Raw genomic sequence first — 17,538 nt, 5'->3', positions numbered from 1 at the left:
TGTTTTTGGAGCTGTGCCTCGGGGATGCCTGCTTATAGTTTGTACAGAGGTTCAATATCCCGATCCCGAACTTGAGTCCTGACACCGTACCCATACCCCTACTGGCACGGCATTTGTGGATGGAAAAGGGGCTAGGGGTGGGGAGAGGAGAGGGGATATGATGCGGCTCAGGTTCGAAGGGGGATTTGTTGTCTTGTGTGTAGCAACAAGCAAGCGGGCAAGGACTGGAACTCGGGGTTGAGCAGACTGGGTTTGGTTCACGGGAGGGAGAGGGGGGGAGGGGGATGTTGTGCAGGTTGACCGTTGCAGCGGCCATGTCCCCAGCCAGAAGGTTGACGAACGACGGGCACGGGGCCACAGGGGGGGGAAGGGATCTAGAACATTTCCCCGTTGGGGTTGTGCTTGTAGCGGCCGCCAGGGACCGGCTGTTCTACCCAGCTGGTCGAACTTTGGCCTTGGTGGTCATGGGGGCTGGTGGGCAGGATGGGCCATCTCAAGATCTTGTGGTGTTATGCCGTCGGTAGTTGATTGGGTTGGGTTGGGTTGGGGCGTGTAGATCATATGGTCTGTAGAATAGGTCTTGGGGGTCGCTTAATGCAGATGGTTGTTGTCCAAACATTGATGTTAATACTTTGCAAGTTGATCATCATGGGTTTGTGGAAACGTCCACCCATGTCGGGAGCTACTGGGACACCGTGATATAGGTTTTTGATGTGTCACTTTGACATGGAAGATGTGTGTGTTACTGTGAGATGTTATACCTCAAAATACCAAGTCAGAAGCGACATCGATATGTACCGTGTTACATACCGATGCCTCGTTGCAAAGATCGTCTCCTCCAAAATTCTCTGTGCAATCCTACCTCGCATCGGGAGCTTGGTGATATTGTAAACACCCAGAAAGCATATCACATCCACCAAGTCACTCACTCGAGCAGAAAAGTCTACTTCAAATCATCATTCCAATTCAACTACCTCCCACCCCACTCCTCAACTCTCCCGACATCATCTGGTATCTTTCAACTCCAATTCCCTCACACACCAAAAGAACAACACAAAGACAACCAAACCAAACCAGAAGAAGAAAAAAAGAGAAAAAGCAAAGAGGAAAAAACAGACAAGACACCCACAAAACAAATCTCTCTCTCTCTTCCAATATATATACATAAAAATGTTAGTGTAGTTGTGTGTGTTATTTGTTTTGCGTGTGCCTCGTTCTGCCTTCCATTGTTGTTTCCCTCCCTCCTTCCTAAAAACCCTCCTCCCTATAAAATTCCTTCCAGAATCCACCACCCCTCTCTATTCTTCGTGAATGCATCAACAGTCGATTGCAATCATCAATGTGAAAAGATTTTTGACCAAAACAAAAACAAAATTGTAAACAAAAATAATAAAAAAAGATACACCGCTCTTTTTCGGTGTCCAAGAAAGATCTTCCCTTGCAAAGATGATGTAAAAAATGGGGAAAAAAAGAAGAAAATGCCAAGGTGGGTTGTAAATGGGCTCCGACAGCAAACAAGTGCGGATAAGAAGATGGTGTAAGAAAAAAAAATGTCCCGCCGATTCCAAAAAAAGAAAAAAGATCCATCATGCCGCTCTTCTGCCAAGAAAGTCTTCCAAATACTCCTAGTTCCATCCCTGACCCTTATGTTTTGTACAGCACTATCCCACACAGTTTCACATTCCAAACATTTACATCATACCGCCAGCGTTGATGGCCTGAGGGTGGCTTATCGTCATGGGCATGCTGAGAGTCTGAAGGCTGTTGTATTGCTGTGGCGCTTGGTGCATGTTGGGCCCGTTCGATGGTGGCATGCCGTTTTGGTTTTGGTGGTTGTGAAGAGCCGAGTCGAGGGAACCGGCGACGTAGCCGTTCTCCGAGGTTGGCGACGCGTCATCGAGAGACTCGAGTTGGTCCTCGCCAGAGTACTGCTCCTCCTCCTCACCGGACAAGCTGAAGTTGCCATCAACACCGTCACCGCGATCATGAGTGCGCTTGTGCCTGCAGAGAGACATCTTGTTAGTCCATGCTTCAAAATACCCCTGGTGAGTGTGGTCGGCGTGGAGGTTTGTGCTGTGAAATGTGTCCTTTGACCAGCTTTCCATGTATCGGTATGCCACTTGCACAACTTGCTGCTGCTCTTCCCACTTGTCCACTGACAAAGGAAAAAATACATGAAGGAAAGAACGGGGGCATACTGTGCTAGGTTGTCTGATCTGGAGAATGCTTTGCTGCAGTAAGGGCAGATGTAGGGTCTTTCTTGTGTGTGGGTTCTCACGTGTCTGGAAGGTTTGTTTGGTTAGATAACGCAACGGGAGGTTTTGCATCGCTGATATGTTGAGAAAAAAAACACTGTCTTACCGTTTGAGGTGCTCTAATCTCTTGAAGAGACGACCGCATGTGGGAATGGGGCAGGAGTGAGACTTTTGGGGATAGGGGCCGAGCTCCATGACCGTGGCAGAGCGGGCTCTGCGCACGACACCGGGAGCACCCTGCATCAATGGCCTTTCGTTCAGAGGGCCGAGCTCATCACCGTTGAGTGGCGAGAAATCTTGCTGAAGGTTGACGGGGTTGAGCGCAGGGCTGCCCTCAACTGTCGACAAGGGAGTACCGTGGCGAGACATTTCGAGCATTTCCCTGTGATGTTGGCTGTTGAGAGAGATAGCAGAGTTGCTGTAGGTCAAGCCCGGTGGGGAGTTATCCGCAGACTCGTCACCCTCAGCAACGGGACCGACGGACGCAGAGACGGATCTCCGCAGATCCGAAGGACGATGGGCAGCGGTCGCTGTCGCAATCGCAGCAGTGGTGGCCGACAGGGATGGTGGAATGGATGAACGCCGTCTCCTCTGCTTGTATGTCGGCGATCCTTCGATCACAGAGAAGCTGTTGTTCGCAGCGTACGGGCGAGAGAACGATGGCCCAGCGAGGTTTGATGGTGGGAGCTGCATCATACCGTTGAGCCCAACATTCATGTGGTCGGGGATAGCGCTGTAGAGACCGGTCTCCTCGTTGGCAATGTAAGCGGGCTCGTTGGGAATACCGAGAGCCTGCTGAGGAGGCGTCAATGGCTCGAAGGAGATGCCCCTTTGACTGTAGTCCTCAAAGTGAGAAGACACAAATGAAGGCGCAGGAGAGTACTCCAAACCGTACGCGGGCATGGAAGCGTGCCGTTGGTGGGTCTGGGCAATTGGGACACCGTTCTGGTTGTACTGAGCACGGGGATACTCAGGCTCGCGCTTGATCATTGGCTGGGGGGCCATCGAGGGCGCCATCGTCATCGCTCCGTACGGGACCATGGCGTCCATCCCATCCGCCAAAGGGGCCATCGACTGAGGGATCATCTGTGGCGGTGGCATCGAGTCCATGGCACGCATTACCGGCGAGGTGGACTGGGACTGAGAAAAAGAAACTTGCTGGGCGTTGTTGAAAGACGAAGAGTTGGCCTGCTGAGCCTTGGTGAGCTGCTCATAGAGCGACTGCGACGAGTCGTACTGGAACGAGAGCGCGGGCTCGCTGACGGCGACGGTGGTGGCTTCCTGGCCCATCTTTTCCCTCTTGAGGTCTCTTTCGAGAGCATCGAGGAAAAGCCTGTCGTGGGGAACGCTGTACCAGTAAAAGACCTTTTGCTTCTTTTGTGTCCTGATGCAGTTGTTCTTGTAGAGAAAGTCCAAAAAGGGGCTCTTGGGCTCCTCGAGCGAGGCATCGGTTCCCGACTTGAGATTTCGCAGATCCGAGAAGATACCTTCCTCAAACTTCTTGGAGTTCTTTACTGGACGACCAAAGGCCTGGAAGCGGAACGAGAGACATCTTACAATATCGGTGCCGGAGATGTGGAAAAGGTTGTTCCAGAGAACGCAGGAGACGTACTCGCCCGTTGGGAGAAGAAAGCGGCGAATGTACTGGTCGGCTTGCCAGTCAACTGGCGCAGAAATAAGAAAGTATTTAACTGCAGACTGTGTCAGTGCTTGTGGCGCGACAGATGCGCTGATCCGGGATCACCACTCACGGTTATCAACTTGCTGCAGAGCTACCTGAGCATCGTGTGGGAGAGCTTGCTGGGCTTCCGAGCTCAACATGAAGGTCTCTGGTTTTTGGGGTGCGGGCATGGCCGCGTTTTGCTGTGAATACATTTTGGGTGGGAAGCCTGTTGACTAAGAACAACACAGTTGCTTTGCGAACAGGAGGTGCCCGGATCAAGAGGGAAAGAAACGATACTGGCTTGGCCGTCGGCGCGATAATATGTATATGCGTGTGATGATGATGATGATGATGATGATGATGATGATGATGATGGTGATGATGCCGGCGCAGGTCGAATTCAGGCGCTGCCTTCGAGGTGCGATGCCGTGGTGATTTTAAAGATGTGATGGTTCCCGAGGCCAGCCCGTGACATAGGAAATTCTTCTACACGATGGATAATTCCAACCCAATTCCCCTCGCTTGAGGTGCTTGCTTGCTTGCTTGCTTGCTTGCTGTTCGCGGATCGAGGTGCCGTGCGCTTGCCGGGCCTAAGCGGAAGGGCAACGGCTTCGGAAACAATGGGTGGTTTATCGAAACGAAACCAATCAAAAGATCCCCAAGAATATCGGCGGCTATCGGGTGCGGGTGCGCGCGATGGTGATGGGCGGGGGGCTGCGACGCGGAATGTCTGATGTCCGGGGCAGGTCGATTACCTCTGGGGTCTCTCGAAGGGAATCAGACGGGGGCGAGCGACTGGACGTGTAGACAGATGTGAGTGGTTCGTTGGACAGGTCTGGTAGGACTAGCCAAGCATAAAGTAGACAGGAGACAGAGTGGGAAAGGGGAAAAGGAAGCTCCCGCGATACTGTCCAGAGAAGGGGAAAAGAAAAAGGGAGGGGGGGAGGATGTGGAAAAAAAGAGTCTTGGAAAAAAGATCGCGAGAGAGGGCCGGAGGGGAGGGGAGCGGGCGACCCTGGGGGTTTAATCACTTTGCTCCCTTGGGGGGGACCCGGTGCAGTGCCTGCCAATCGGTGCGTGGGCTCGCAGGCAAGGGGAGAAAAGGGTGCTAAAATGCGCAGTGTGGTACGGGCCCAAGTGCCAATGGCAAGCAGCTGCAGTAGCGGGGCCCCGGGTGGACTCTTACGAAATGGGAGAGAGCGAGGAACAGACAGACAACCCTGCCCTGCCTCTGTCTTCCCTTGCCTTGCCTTCCCTTCCTTGTCCTGGCACCCCATGGATCCACCTGGGCATGGACTGCCCAAAGGGGAAGTGGGAGTGAGAGCGGGAGTCCACCACCACCGGGCAGCCAGGCCAACAATGGACCGCACAGCACAGCACCCATCAAGCAGGCTCGGGCGCGGGCTCACCAAAAGGTCAAGAGCTGGTGGGATGGAAGAGGCGGCGGGTGTTGGTGGGAGGAGAGGCGGGGAGGCGTGATTCTAGTAAACAGAGGTTCAGCGAGATCAAGCCAAGAAAAAGGTAGGCGACTCGAGGGCTCGTGTGTTGATAGGCTGCCCCTTGTTGGAAAATCGGGTCCCACGATGAATGTTGCCAGGGTCGTGGCCGGGAAGTCCATGCCCTGCGAGCTCAGGGCCATCTGCCTGCGTTCGGCTTCCTGGCATTTGCCAGACTGTCAACTCGCCGTCCCTGACCCTCACTGACTCCGGCCGAGATGCAGCCCTTCATATTTGTTGTTGATGGGATCCGAACAGAGAGAGAGGCTCGAGAGTTGTCAGCCAGCGCGTGCTCAACCGCAGCTACGGAGTCCACTAAGCAGCCGTTGTTGTTGTTGTTGTTCCTACACCTGTCTTCATAAGCACGACCGGGACCAAACAAGCCACACCGGTGCAGCATTGGGAAATGATGCTGGTGGCGTGAGCGCAGTCTTCAGCATGGCTGTCGTTCTGGGCTCAAAGTGGCAACCAGTCTCTTATCGACCGATCATATGTACGTACATATTTTTGGCAGGTAAGGTAAGCTCATTGCTAGGGATGTAGATCTCGGATCTCTCTTCATTCTTCTTGTCTTTCAGGATGTCTTGAGTGGCCGTTGAAGAACCCATAACTTCCATGACTCTGTAATTGGGCATTGGGCAGCTGCTGTCTCGATCTCTTGTGGCGCCCGATCTGTTGGATCTCGAGCCAATCCTTTGTCGCCGTGGATTTCTTGTATTCCTCCAGAGCAAGAAGCACTGGCCATCATGAGCTGCGGGATGCGGGATGCAGGATGGCGCTGCGGGTTGTGGGAGCGCGAAAGAGAGAGCCACAGAGCCGAGGCTGTCTTGTCAGCGGGCCTGAGTCGCTCGCCCATCTGGACCTAGCCCGACCTTCAAATTGCTGTTCATAAAAATACCCAGCTAATTACGATGCTACCCAGCCCTCGACATGGGTTGCTCGGTATTATTCCGACGACTTGTTGGACCTCCACTATTGTTACCTTACTGTACACATCTGCACGACAGTCAGCGCTCATACGGCAAAGGCGGCGAGGGAAATGGAAGCGTGATGAATTACAGCTTGAATCATATCATTTGCATCTGAATCGCCCTCTCTCAGCGCTCAATCCACATCAGGAACGCCTCACATGGACATTGTCGTCCTTTGTTTCGCTTGCCGGCAGCTCTGATATCACGAATATTTGGCAGAAACGGCTACACACCACTGCGTTTCCCAGGCTAATAATAAGACAAAGACCTGATGGGCATCCATCTCAGCAAGAGTCTGTTGGGGTTGCGCACCGAAAAGGGGCCGGTGTGACGGAACATCTTCTTTTACACATCAACACTCGGTTGTGGCAACTGGGAAACTCGTCATGATCATGACTTTTCATCTTCCTTGATGTTCACCAGCCCGACGCCGCCCGCCTCACCGCCAAGACAAGTCAACCTCGAGATACCTTATGCTGTCCAAGTCATCAACTTTACACCACCCCGCAGCACAGCTCCTTCGTGATATCCAACCCAACTAGAGAGCGGTTTACGAATTCGTGCCGCAGACGGACGCGCTTCCCTCCCCCTGGTTCTGCAGGAGGGGCAGAGGGGCAGTGCCCAGCCACAGTCTTTGAATCCCACCTGGTCACTTCTGAAACATGCTTCAGAAATAACTCACAGTCGCCGTGCCGGGGTTCTCTGCTTGGCACCAACGCAGAACGGTGCGTCGCTAGCTGCTGGCAAACGCCCTTCTTCCAGGTGCTTGACTGCCGCTGCCAGTTGATGTATCGATTCACCCCCCTCCGCGTGGTCAGCACATCACCACACACATCCTCCACAATAGCCGTCAGCCTCACAGTCCTTCCAGCCGTCTGTCCAGCAGCGCGCTGCCAAAAATGCATACACGCACCTTGCCGAACACGGGACTCCTTGGTGACAAAAGAGATGGAGGGCTCGGTCGTGCTCCGGCAAGTTATCATTGCGGGAAGGCCATCCATCCATCCCGCATCATTGCTGAGTGTACGAATACAGACACGGCATCGCTGCCGGAGCTGTCAAAGCTGTAGGGTGCCTTTTTCCAACCACACACACCATGGGCATGGCAATGGTCTGCCACCGATCGATATTCCGAGCACGCGGTCTGGAGGCGCCTCACCGAGCGCGCTCGGCTTACACTTTGCTTCATCCTTCCCGGCGGCAGAAGTCCTTGTTTTCGATCGAGACCCCCGCCGGCAATCCCTGGTTCCTCTGGGTATATCGCCAAGTACGAATGCTGGCGGTTCTCTGTCGGACCGCTCTTGGAAGACGCACACCCAGATTGGAAGGCTGGGGGCTTTGCTGACCCCAATGTATCGTGCAGTGGGGAGGTGACATTCGTCGTGTTAAAATGTGGGGGGAACAATATAGGTCGTGCCTCTCTACACAGCAACCAAAAACGGGCGGTGGGATGGAGTGGTCCGCTTGATCACCATGACCGGCATATTCTGAAACAAGAGGGCTAGCTGTATCAAGAGCTTTTATTTCAACAGCGCAGCTGTTCAACTGACTGTTCTGTCGGTACGCACGTATCGCTGCCCAAGGGGCAGGTGAGCCTGTACAGCTCGGATGACCGGTATGCTTTGACAGCTGAGCCCCCTCAAGGTGTGTTCACACGGCCGTGTCGTGGACAGAAGGCCTGCTCAACTTCAAGACGTCAGGCTTGGGTGTGTTGTCTTGTAGGGAAGGGCTCTTGGCTGCTGCTGCTGTTCGGATTTCTACCAAGACTACTCGGTTGCCATATCAAGCACGCAGTTTGCCTCCCTGGTGTTGAGATCCATAACGGCATTCGAGGACAAGGACGAACCACCAGTCAGCAATCACAACAAGGCAAGCATAACAGATTATTCAACAACCGTCGGGGATCTAACACCGGCTCATCCAAGCAACTGGAAAGTGTTTGCAGCCCTTTGTCGAGCCAGCACCCTGCTTGCTCTGTGGAAGTTGCGTAGCCGCCACGGTGGCGCATAGGTTTCTGAGAACCATGGATTATGTCCGCAAAGCCCGCCAATCAACTATCTGCCCCCCCGTTCAGTTCCTCTTGCCTGGGGCGGCGTCTTTCTCACCAAGTAAACAGACAGACAGAAACAAGCTCGTATCTTTTCTGGCCACAAGTGTAACAGAGGCTTGATACTTCCGTCCGTAGGCGGCGGACAAACCTGCCGAGCGGGCAAGGCTCAACGGGCATGAGAAGGCTTTCAGTATTCTCTTTCTCTGTCCTACACAAAGAACAACTTCTCTTTTTGGTGCCTGAGAGTTGGTGGTGGTGTGATGCGATCCCTACGGAGTACACACCTCTATATGCGGGGTTAGGGCTGGGTGTGTAAAGACCATGGGATGGGGAATCCCCGAAAAACGGGTAGCTTCGCGCATCTCTTGTGTGTGTTTCAGAACTCTCTCCTTTCCACAAAAGTGGAAAGAAAAGGAGAAAAACAGCCTGAGCTTCCGCTACGGAATACCTTGCCGGTGCTAGCCTAGCAATTGCCAGCGAGGACCCAATGGACCACACCACAAGATTCAAGCATAAACAACGGTCATGCCTACCTACACTGCAGAGCATTCGTCATCTAGCCAGCCAGCCAGCCAGCTGGCGACAAAAACCGCTGATTAGCCAGGTGTTGAGCGGTTGGAGGAGAGGGGCCCGCGCTTGGGTCTTTTTTTTTTCCCCGCGCTGATGCTGATCGACCTAGAGCTGTCTAGCTCTTCAGGCTTGTGATTGGCCCCCTCAGAATAGCGGGAGCTCCCTCTAGTGGTTGGAAATTCTCCGGTTGTGTTGTTCAACAACTTTCGTCCTTTGGGCCGTCTTCCCGTTGGCGTGGGCGGTGCCGCTGTGCCTGGCCTGTTGGGCTGTGACCTTCTTGGTCGATTCGTTCCTTGTGGCCAAGAATAGGGCAAGGTCGAGAGAACTGGCCGCAGACCGAGAGTGTGTGCCCATAACACAGCTTCCTTTTCTAACTACCTATCAAAGTTGTTCAGATCCCGCCGTTCAGTTTCTCACAAAAAAACCTGGACTTGGTTGGGTAGGTGGGGGGGTTGCCTTTTCCCGCTGTGATGGACACAGGTCGTACAGCAAGACGACATCATCGGGTTTGGCTAGTACTGCACTGGCTGGGCGGTAAGAACACTGGTGAAAAGTGCACCACCTCTCAACTCCTGATTTCCGCGCCCTCCCGCCTCCTCCCGAGCGTTATGCAGGTACAGGACAGCCATGGTGGGATGGATCTTCCTCCCCCCCCCCCCCACCCCCCTTTTTTTCCCCCATGCAGGAGGAGATCTTATGTGCACTCATGCGTACCTACATACCAGTCGAGCCTGGGAACTTGTCTCTTTGCAAAGCCACGAGATGACTGTTTTCTCCATCCAGCGCCTGATGAGAGATGGGGGTGATTATGGAAGAGTGAGAAATGTGTAGGCGGTCTTGCAGAGCGGCCACCAGCTCCCACCCGTTGTTGCTAACAATAGGCGAGCGAACGGCCCAGCATACACCATGCTTTTCCCCATTCAGCTTTGGGGGGTTATCTTATCAACAAACACACAAGGCTTTCAAACTCTGAGTCTTTTGGGCGTTGTGTGGGGAAAACAGTAATGTTTGTCGGCGGGGTTGAGTCCAAAACCTCAGTGTCGAAACATCCCGCCAGAAAACAACCACAGTTCATCCGAATATGAGGATTTTCTCAAAGAGAGAGAAAGCGAGGGATCTGAAACACAAAAGCAAGAAAAGGGGGGTTGAGGTTGCACGAGTTTTCTTGCTGAAACATTGACATTCAAATCCAGCGGCTGTTGAGGAGCTGCGGGTGTGATTGGTGTTCCTGGATGCAGGTTGTCTTCGTCGTCATTGTCAATGTCGCCCTCGGCAGAGCAGGTTGACTTGACCGCTTGGTTTTCGATGGAGGGGTTGTACTGAGAACCAGCGAGAAAAGACAAAAAGGCAACATTAAACGCATTGGTACGGGGGATCTGTAGGCCTGGGGGTGGGTGCTGAATGTGACCTTACGCAGGAACGGCGTATCGCATCATATCACATTGTAACCTTCTCATCATCAACACTTCCAACATGCTGAACTGGTGATGCGTGGAGATGGATGTTGTTGCTCGGACCTTTTCTTGTTCTTCTTCTTCTTCTTCTTCTTCTTCGTCTTCTTCGTCTTCTTCGTCTTCTTCGTCTTCTTCGTCTTCTTCGTCTTCTTCGTCTTCTCCGTCTTCTTCGTCTTCTTCGTCTTCTTCGTCTTCTTCGTCTTCTTCAAAGACAATGGATTCTTCCCCAATTCAGTCTGGTGGTGGTTTTTTGTTGTGGACTTCCCCCCCCTCGCGTGGATGCACCTTGTTCGAAACAAGCGCCGTTGACTGCTGGTGGGTCGCTCTTTTTGTCAGGGGTTGGCAGGGGGGGAATAAAGATGAAACAGGGCCAAGAGATTGTCAGAGGTTCTTCTGGAAGGTCTTTCTGGTCTGGACTGGCTTGTGGGTTTCGTACAATGGTCACCACATCATGAGTGGGAAGAGGAAGAGAAATGAAAGACAAAGGATTGTTGTTGAGCAGAAGGGAGGGGGGAAGCTTACACTAGAGATCAATGATGTCTTGACGCCTGGGTTTCAAGAGACAGAAAGCTATTGTCTTTGACGCCCTGCCTGGGTTGAGGTTGTTTCTCGCCGGGTTTGAGATAGATTGGGAAAGCAAGGCAAAGCTGGGAAATCACATTCCCGATCTCGGTACAGCAACTGGCGAGGAGTTCAGCTACGGGTCGGCTGATAGCCTTTTTGCTAGCTATCGCCAAGTCGAGGAGGCTGGGTGTCATGATCAAAGACGAAAACGGAAGAAACGGCAGTTGAGGAGAGGTTGCACTCGTCTCACAGGGCTGCGACATTCACGATTCAGGAGGCATCTTTCTTTTCTCGCGATGGCCAGCAACCTACTACAACGGTAGATCTTTCACCGGGCTTCCTTGTTTGTTTCTTTTCGCCGGTTAGGTCGGGCGCGCGGTGGTGGTCATACTCCGTATCCATCAACCCGATCTGCTGTTGCTGCCAACAGCTTGTTCGCATTCGGCATCGGAGACGTGACCACATTACTCCTCGTGCCATATGACCCCCGTGATGAGACGGCCTTGGTTCAAGTTCAGCTTCTTCTTCTTTTCTCTTCTGCCTTTTCCCCCTTTCTTGGCTGGCCTTCCCCGCTGAAAAAGGAACACCTTCTGAACGCGTCCGTCCACCCGTCCGCCGCGCGAGCCCTATTCCGACCCCTCGGGAACCCGCAGCAGTGTGCTCACCTGGATGAAGGAGCATTCGGGCGCGCGTACCTGAACACCGTGCGCAAAATTTTGGTTGACGATGTTCAAAGCGTAGCATTTTGCACCCGGTAGGTACGTCCGCTTCTGGGCAGCCGGGGGTATACACACGGAGCAGGGTGGGAGGGTTGGCACGGATGACAAGAAGCTGGGATCACCCGGGGTTCGAAAAGAAGAGCGGAGCACTCCACCACTCGGCGGCGGCGGCGGCGGGCGGGCGGGAGAAGAACATTTCGAAACTTGACAGCAGGAGGGAGGGCATTGTTGATGAGAGGGGGGGGGTCGGTTTAGTCATGGTATCGGATGATGAAAGAGTTGTCAGGATACTATGGCGAGGACTGACATCATGAGGAAGAAGACGTCTACGCGGGGGAGGCGAAAGATGGGTTAAGAATTTTGTTCTGGTTTTTCTACGATCACGGGAGCATCTCTTCCTGGGACAGAGCTTGTTGGGATCAACTTGTTGGAAGGTGTTTACTGGTGCCCCATTCCTCGGCAGGGCTGGATGAACTCTACGATCTACCAACGTCTGAAACTTGAAGCCGCCCAAAAGAAGAAGGGGGACAGGTAGTAGAGATCCTGGAGGGAAATCCCCAGGCTTCATTCGACAGGTAGGATTTCCCACAGGGAAGACCATGGTGTCATCAGACCGCTCGGACCGTTGGTGACGATGGTTGACAAGAAACCGGCGATATCCGCCTCTCCGGAGCGCCGATGAGGCCGGGCGAGGGAGTCTAGACTCGGTCGTCGTTGCTGTAACTTGATGCTCCGGTATACCGATGCCGTTGACGGTACCCAACTTGACAAAGTTCCTCCGTTGTTGCCACCCAAGAATGGCAAAAAAGCACGCATGAATCTCAAAATCAGCCTGCATGGAAGCACATGGCAAAGATGGGAGAAGATTTTCCTCATTATCAATGCCTCATCCATGTTCTTTTTTTTCTTTTTGCCAGCATTGACTTTGTACAAGTCAAAAGAAACGCATGAAGCTGACCATATCTTTACGGATTAGCGCAAGTCAGCAACACGTCCACGCTAAAAAGAGTAGCGCTTGAACAGAATGCTTCTTTCGGCTCAATTTCCGAGGTTGAAAAGAACGGTTGATTCTTGGCAGGGGTTGTGCGTTGTTAGGCTTGTGGATTCATCAGGATGAGGAGGCTGGAAACAGTGGGGAGAGAAAAGAGGGCGGAGATCACATCATCGATGGGCGTTGTTAGTGGGGAGGTGGATTGTCAAGAAGGCTTGTTGAAGCTAAGGGCGACGGATAGAGATTAAGGGGTGGGCTGGAAGAGGGAAAAGTGTCCGTGTGGTGATCCGAGGTGTGGATAGGACTACGGGAGGCACTACGGAGGAAAAAGTGATGAAGGTTCCTCCCGTGATCTGAGCAAGAGATTGTGATGGCACTAAGATGATCGGTAAGGGCTTCTAGAAGGGGCTAGGAGGTGCGTATAGAGGTATTTCAGTGAGAGGCCTCTTGAGGACCATAAGTCGCAGTTGTGATCATGAGAGTAGTATGAGGACTGTTGGTTGATGAGGCCTACATGTAGGTGACTGGATGCGATGATTGGGAGAGTTTGCATATTTATCAGAGAAAGACAATGGCTTTGATACTTTATTTATACTTCACTCGTAGACATGCTGTATCAGAGGACCAAAAGTTGGTGTTGGGTGAGTACATGAAAGCCCTGGAAGGGACAACAGGTTACAGCCACGATGTCCTTCCGCTGCCACTGTATGTTTCTACTAGGACGAGGGCTTTATCAAGGGTCTTTCCTCTAAGTTGTATCAGCCTAGCGTCCGAGCATCCCTTGATATAGATCTAGAAAGTCGACTGAAGCCTGGGAAGACAATACAATCAACACAATTCAGAGCACACGGTCATAAACCGGGCTTGTAGAAGCCAACGTTGATGACGATGCTACGGGGCTTTGTTGTGAGACTCTGCTGTCTTGAACATGAGCATATAATGAACCGTAAGACACTTCCTTCGTAGTATTTGTACTTATCTTCGTCAAAAATGAGAAGTGCATATCTCACTTGTGATCTTTGGCCACTGAGTTTCTTGTATTTGCGATCAAGATTATTTGCTTAAAGTATATAAGAAGACGTTGAATGAGTTGATAAATGAGATGTCACTTTCTGATAAGATTCGAAACTATGAGACAGAATGCTTGGATGATAATACGAATAGTCCTTGGTAAGCCCCTGTCTTACTTCACATGTTCATCTCCAACCCAAGACCCCCTCCGAAATCGCTATTGAGGTGTATTCTTAAGTCCTCTTCATCGACCTGATTGTGGCTGTGTTATGAGACGTAGGACCTGTCATGAAATCAGATAAGATTGATTACAAATGTAAGAGGGCATACCGGCCGTTTAACAATTGTTTGGGTTAGCCTGGATAACGCCATCCAAGACCGTTGTTGTTTGATAAGAGGGTCCTTTGTCGTAGATATGCATTGTGTCGTTAGACCCTGAGCACCACCACGACGGAGATAAGACCCTTTACATTGAGAATAATTGGTCCATGAGGCTTTCGTCGGCGAAGTAGTACCCCGAGTCGGGTTGTTTTGCCAGCCCGTTGCAACGGAAGAGGGCTCTCACTGGACTGAAGTGACCGACTTACACAGACAGGATGGCTTGGCATCTGCACCCCACTTGCCGTTAAGCTTAGGTAGCGGGTGGGGGAGCCACTAGGGGACGAGCGAACTCCGCTAACCGTTGAAGATGTCTGCCCTACGAGGAGCTTTCTTCTTCAAAGACTTGCTTTTTGTAGCTTTAATAGCAAAGAGGAAATGGCCAGAGAGTTTTATATATACCTACGTGGAAGACGAGGCAGTCTACCTACCTTACATAACCTCAGAAGATCGGATGCTGTCCGGCAAAGTGGCACCGGTCAGAAGACGGAATGGGGGGGTGCATGCTTCCTACCGCTTCGGGGCTACGGCAGGGTGCAACTGCCAAAGAGACCCGGGCGGACTAGTATGCATCTGGCGCCGAGTTCGCTGTAGGCGGGTGCACGCAATTGCTTCGAGATCTCGCGCGCTTTCAGACGCTGTTGCCTCCTCATCACGAGGATGTTGCTGTTGACAATGCCAGGGCCCCTTTGGTTTTCAATCATGGGATGGCGAGATGTGTTTCTGCTGTCTCCAGTAACCTCACCTCCTTGAATCGACGGAAACACCACCACCGCTGTGTGCTACCCCAGATTATTCGCCATCATGGCACAGCAAGAGAACACCAGCAGATGCTCTCCGGTCGAACCATCCCAGCCTCGGTTTCCCGAAAACACCCGAGACATTCCGGGACCGACACGCCCAAGTGAGATCACTGAACACGCACGCATAAGACGCAATACCGCCTGTGTGCGGTGCCGGGATGCCAAAGTGCGCTGTAATGCCAGCTCTGCCTCGGGCCAGCCATGTCTACGATGCTCCAAGCTCGAGCTCCAATGCGTGGTGGATAAAAGTCATAAGCGGACGTCGAGGAGGAGGTAACATGAATTTCGACTCAGCTTAGTATCCAAGACTAACCATCGGCATACACTCACACAGTAAACTGGAAGAACTGGCTGCTGAAGTGCAGAATATCAAGGACGCCGTGGTAGCTCCTCGCACAATTCTTGATCTTCACCAGCATCACCAACCCTCCCATCTCCATCTACGAGCCCAGTCTATTTCCACCGAACCCAGTTATATACCGTCTCTGTCAACCACCAGTATCAGTGTCAGTAACGCCAGTAGCAGCACCGTCTTCGGCCGGCCCAGGCTCTGCTCAGCCTCTAGCGAAAATGCTGTTGTACCACCACCACTTACACCAGCAGGTAGCAATGTTCCGTCGACAACTTGCCACACTCAGCACCCTGCCGAGCCAAGGGCACTCGGGTCTCGAGTCTTTTCAGGGGAAGATATAGACTACTACTTTGAAAAGTACTTTGAGCACTTCCATCCATACCTCCCAATAGTTCGCACCAAAGACCCAAATGCATGCTACCAACGAGGGCAGGTCCTCTTTTGGGCCATCATCATGACCGCCTGCCGCCGGTTCTCCCGGGACGACACCGCCTTTCGGTTTCTGATCGACTCCCTACTGCCAGAAATATGGAGCGCCATCTCACAACCGCCACTAGATCTATCAGTCATCAACGCTGTCTTGCTACTAGCAACATGGCCCTTTCCCACAATCAGGTTTTTGTCTGATCCATCAATGATCTTTGCAGGGATAGCCATGAACTCGTCCTTCTTGATGGGGCTTCATACCGGCAGGGGAACCCATTCGGAGTTCAAGCATGCCACCGAGGTGAATGACACGACAGACGAAGAGGCTACTTTTACTTGGGCGGGATGTGCCATTATCTCTCATCGGGTATCGGCATACATGGGCTGCCCATCAGCTAGTTCATTGTTCAACAAGACAGTCGACCAGTTGCTCGACGGCAGCAGTCAGTTTCCACTACCCAGGTATTTTTACCTGCATTTGGAAACAGCTCGGTTTGCGAACCGGGTGAGCAGGACCATGTGTGCTTCGCTGGAGGAAGCTCAGGGGGTGAGCCATCACTTGGTGGCGTATATGGAGGAGGAGTACACCAAGGTTCAGAGGCTGTTGTATCCAGACAACTCAGGTACGCAGTTTTCGCTGTATGAGGTGGTGTCAACGACACAAAGCTAACAGGTAACAGACCTCGACCATTTCACCCTTTTGTCTACCCTCCTCGAGATCCAAACTTATTACTTCATGCCTTTGCCCGGCTACAGCCCCGAACTCCTCAAAAGGAACCTCATCAAATGCTACACCACGGCCGAATCCCTTATCCACCAAGCGGCCTCAAGACTACACCGGGAAACAGCCTTTCTGCACTACGCTCCTCACTTTGTGTTTCGGACTCTTTTGTCGGCGATCTGCGTGGTGATGAGGGTTCATTTGTCTTCTTATACCAAGGGGTTTCAGGCAGACACTGTTGACGCGCTGATCAAGGAAGCGATTCGAGCGCTGAGGATATGTTCTGTGCAAGAAGGGGACTTGCATGTGAGATGCGCGAGCATGCTGGAAAGTTACTGGGAGATGAGAAAAAGGTCGAATCACTGGTGTAGGACGGGGGTGAGCGTGTATACACATCGTCTGGGGGCGAGCTTGACGTTTGATTGCTTGAGGAGGTGGAAGAGGGATGTGGAGGATGCGAGGGATAGTGGGAGGGGGGTGATTGGGCCTGGGGGGACGGAGGGGGGTGAGGATGGGGGGAAGAAGGTGGAAAATAACAATGTGAATGTGGGAGGGGTTGAGAGGGTTGGTAAGTTTGGACGACAACAAACAGAAGAACAATATGAGGAGATGCTAACCGAGGGTGTTTGAATAGATGAAGGACCGAGACCGACGGCAAATGTGGATTTGGGACTGGCGGATCCGTTTCAACGGTTTGACTGGAGTGTGTTTATGGATGATTTTGATTGGAGCTTCACGAATACATCTACTTCGCCGGCGTTTATGGGGCCTATGGGACCGACTTGAGGAGGGGGTTTGTTGGTATAATAATATACATGATCGTGTTCTTTGCTAGGACTCGAGATGCCTGCTCCGTTCCTGCTCGCTCATCATCGTTGCAGCTTGTTGTCGTTGTTTGATGGTGGTGATGGCTCAACGATGGGTATGAATATATTGGGAAATAGTCACAGGACAACAGTAGACGAGAAGGCAGTTGGCGAGTAGGAAGTCGTAATAGAAATGTAAAGTGGTTACAAAAAGAAAGAGACGTGGAACCGGGGTATTGTTTACTTTTGCGAAAAAAAAAAGTCTACAAAAAAGTCAAAAGACTTTGACGCCATGTCAGTGGTTCGAA

At 52.2% G+C, this 17,538-nt stretch overlaps 2 protein-coding genes across 2 annotated transcripts; one reads left to right on the top strand and one right to left on the bottom strand.

Moving 5' to 3' along the window:
* Positions 1 to 1,181: 1,181 nt before the first annotated feature.
* Positions 1,182 to 5,032, bottom strand: MST12 (Transcription factor mst12). The gene is given in 5 exon segments (XM_062881760.1): positions 1,182 to 2,001; positions 2,199 to 2,282; positions 2,362 to 3,946; positions 4,007 to 4,451; positions 4,466 to 5,032. 4 exon segments carry the CDS (start codon positions 4,128 to 4,130, stop codon positions 1,692 to 1,694), a joined length of 2,103 nt encoding a protein of 700 aa, XP_062728066.1. The 5' UTR covers positions 4,131 to 4,451; positions 4,466 to 5,032; the 3' UTR covers positions 1,182 to 1,691.
* A 9,557-nt stretch (positions 5,033 to 14,589) lies between these two features.
* On the top strand, positions 14,590 to 17,538 carry QC761_701750 (uncharacterized protein). Its single transcript, XM_062881761.1, has 3 exons — positions 14,590 to 16,326; positions 16,384 to 16,992; positions 17,059 to 17,538. Exons 1-3 carry the CDS (start codon positions 15,732 to 15,734, stop codon positions 17,208 to 17,210), a joined length of 1,356 nt encoding a protein of 451 aa, XP_062728065.1. The 5' UTR covers positions 14,590 to 15,731; the 3' UTR covers positions 17,211 to 17,538.

This window comes from Podospora bellae-mahoneyi, chromosome 7, assembly GCF_035222275.1.
Source record: "Podospora bellae-mahoneyi strain CBS 112042 chromosome 7, whole genome shotgun sequence".
Lineage (NCBI taxonomy): Eukaryota > Fungi > Ascomycota > Sordariomycetes > Sordariales > Podosporaceae > Podospora > Podospora bellae-mahoneyi.
Note: the sequence above shows the minus strand (reverse complement) of the source record. Positions and strands in the feature narration are given on the sequence as shown.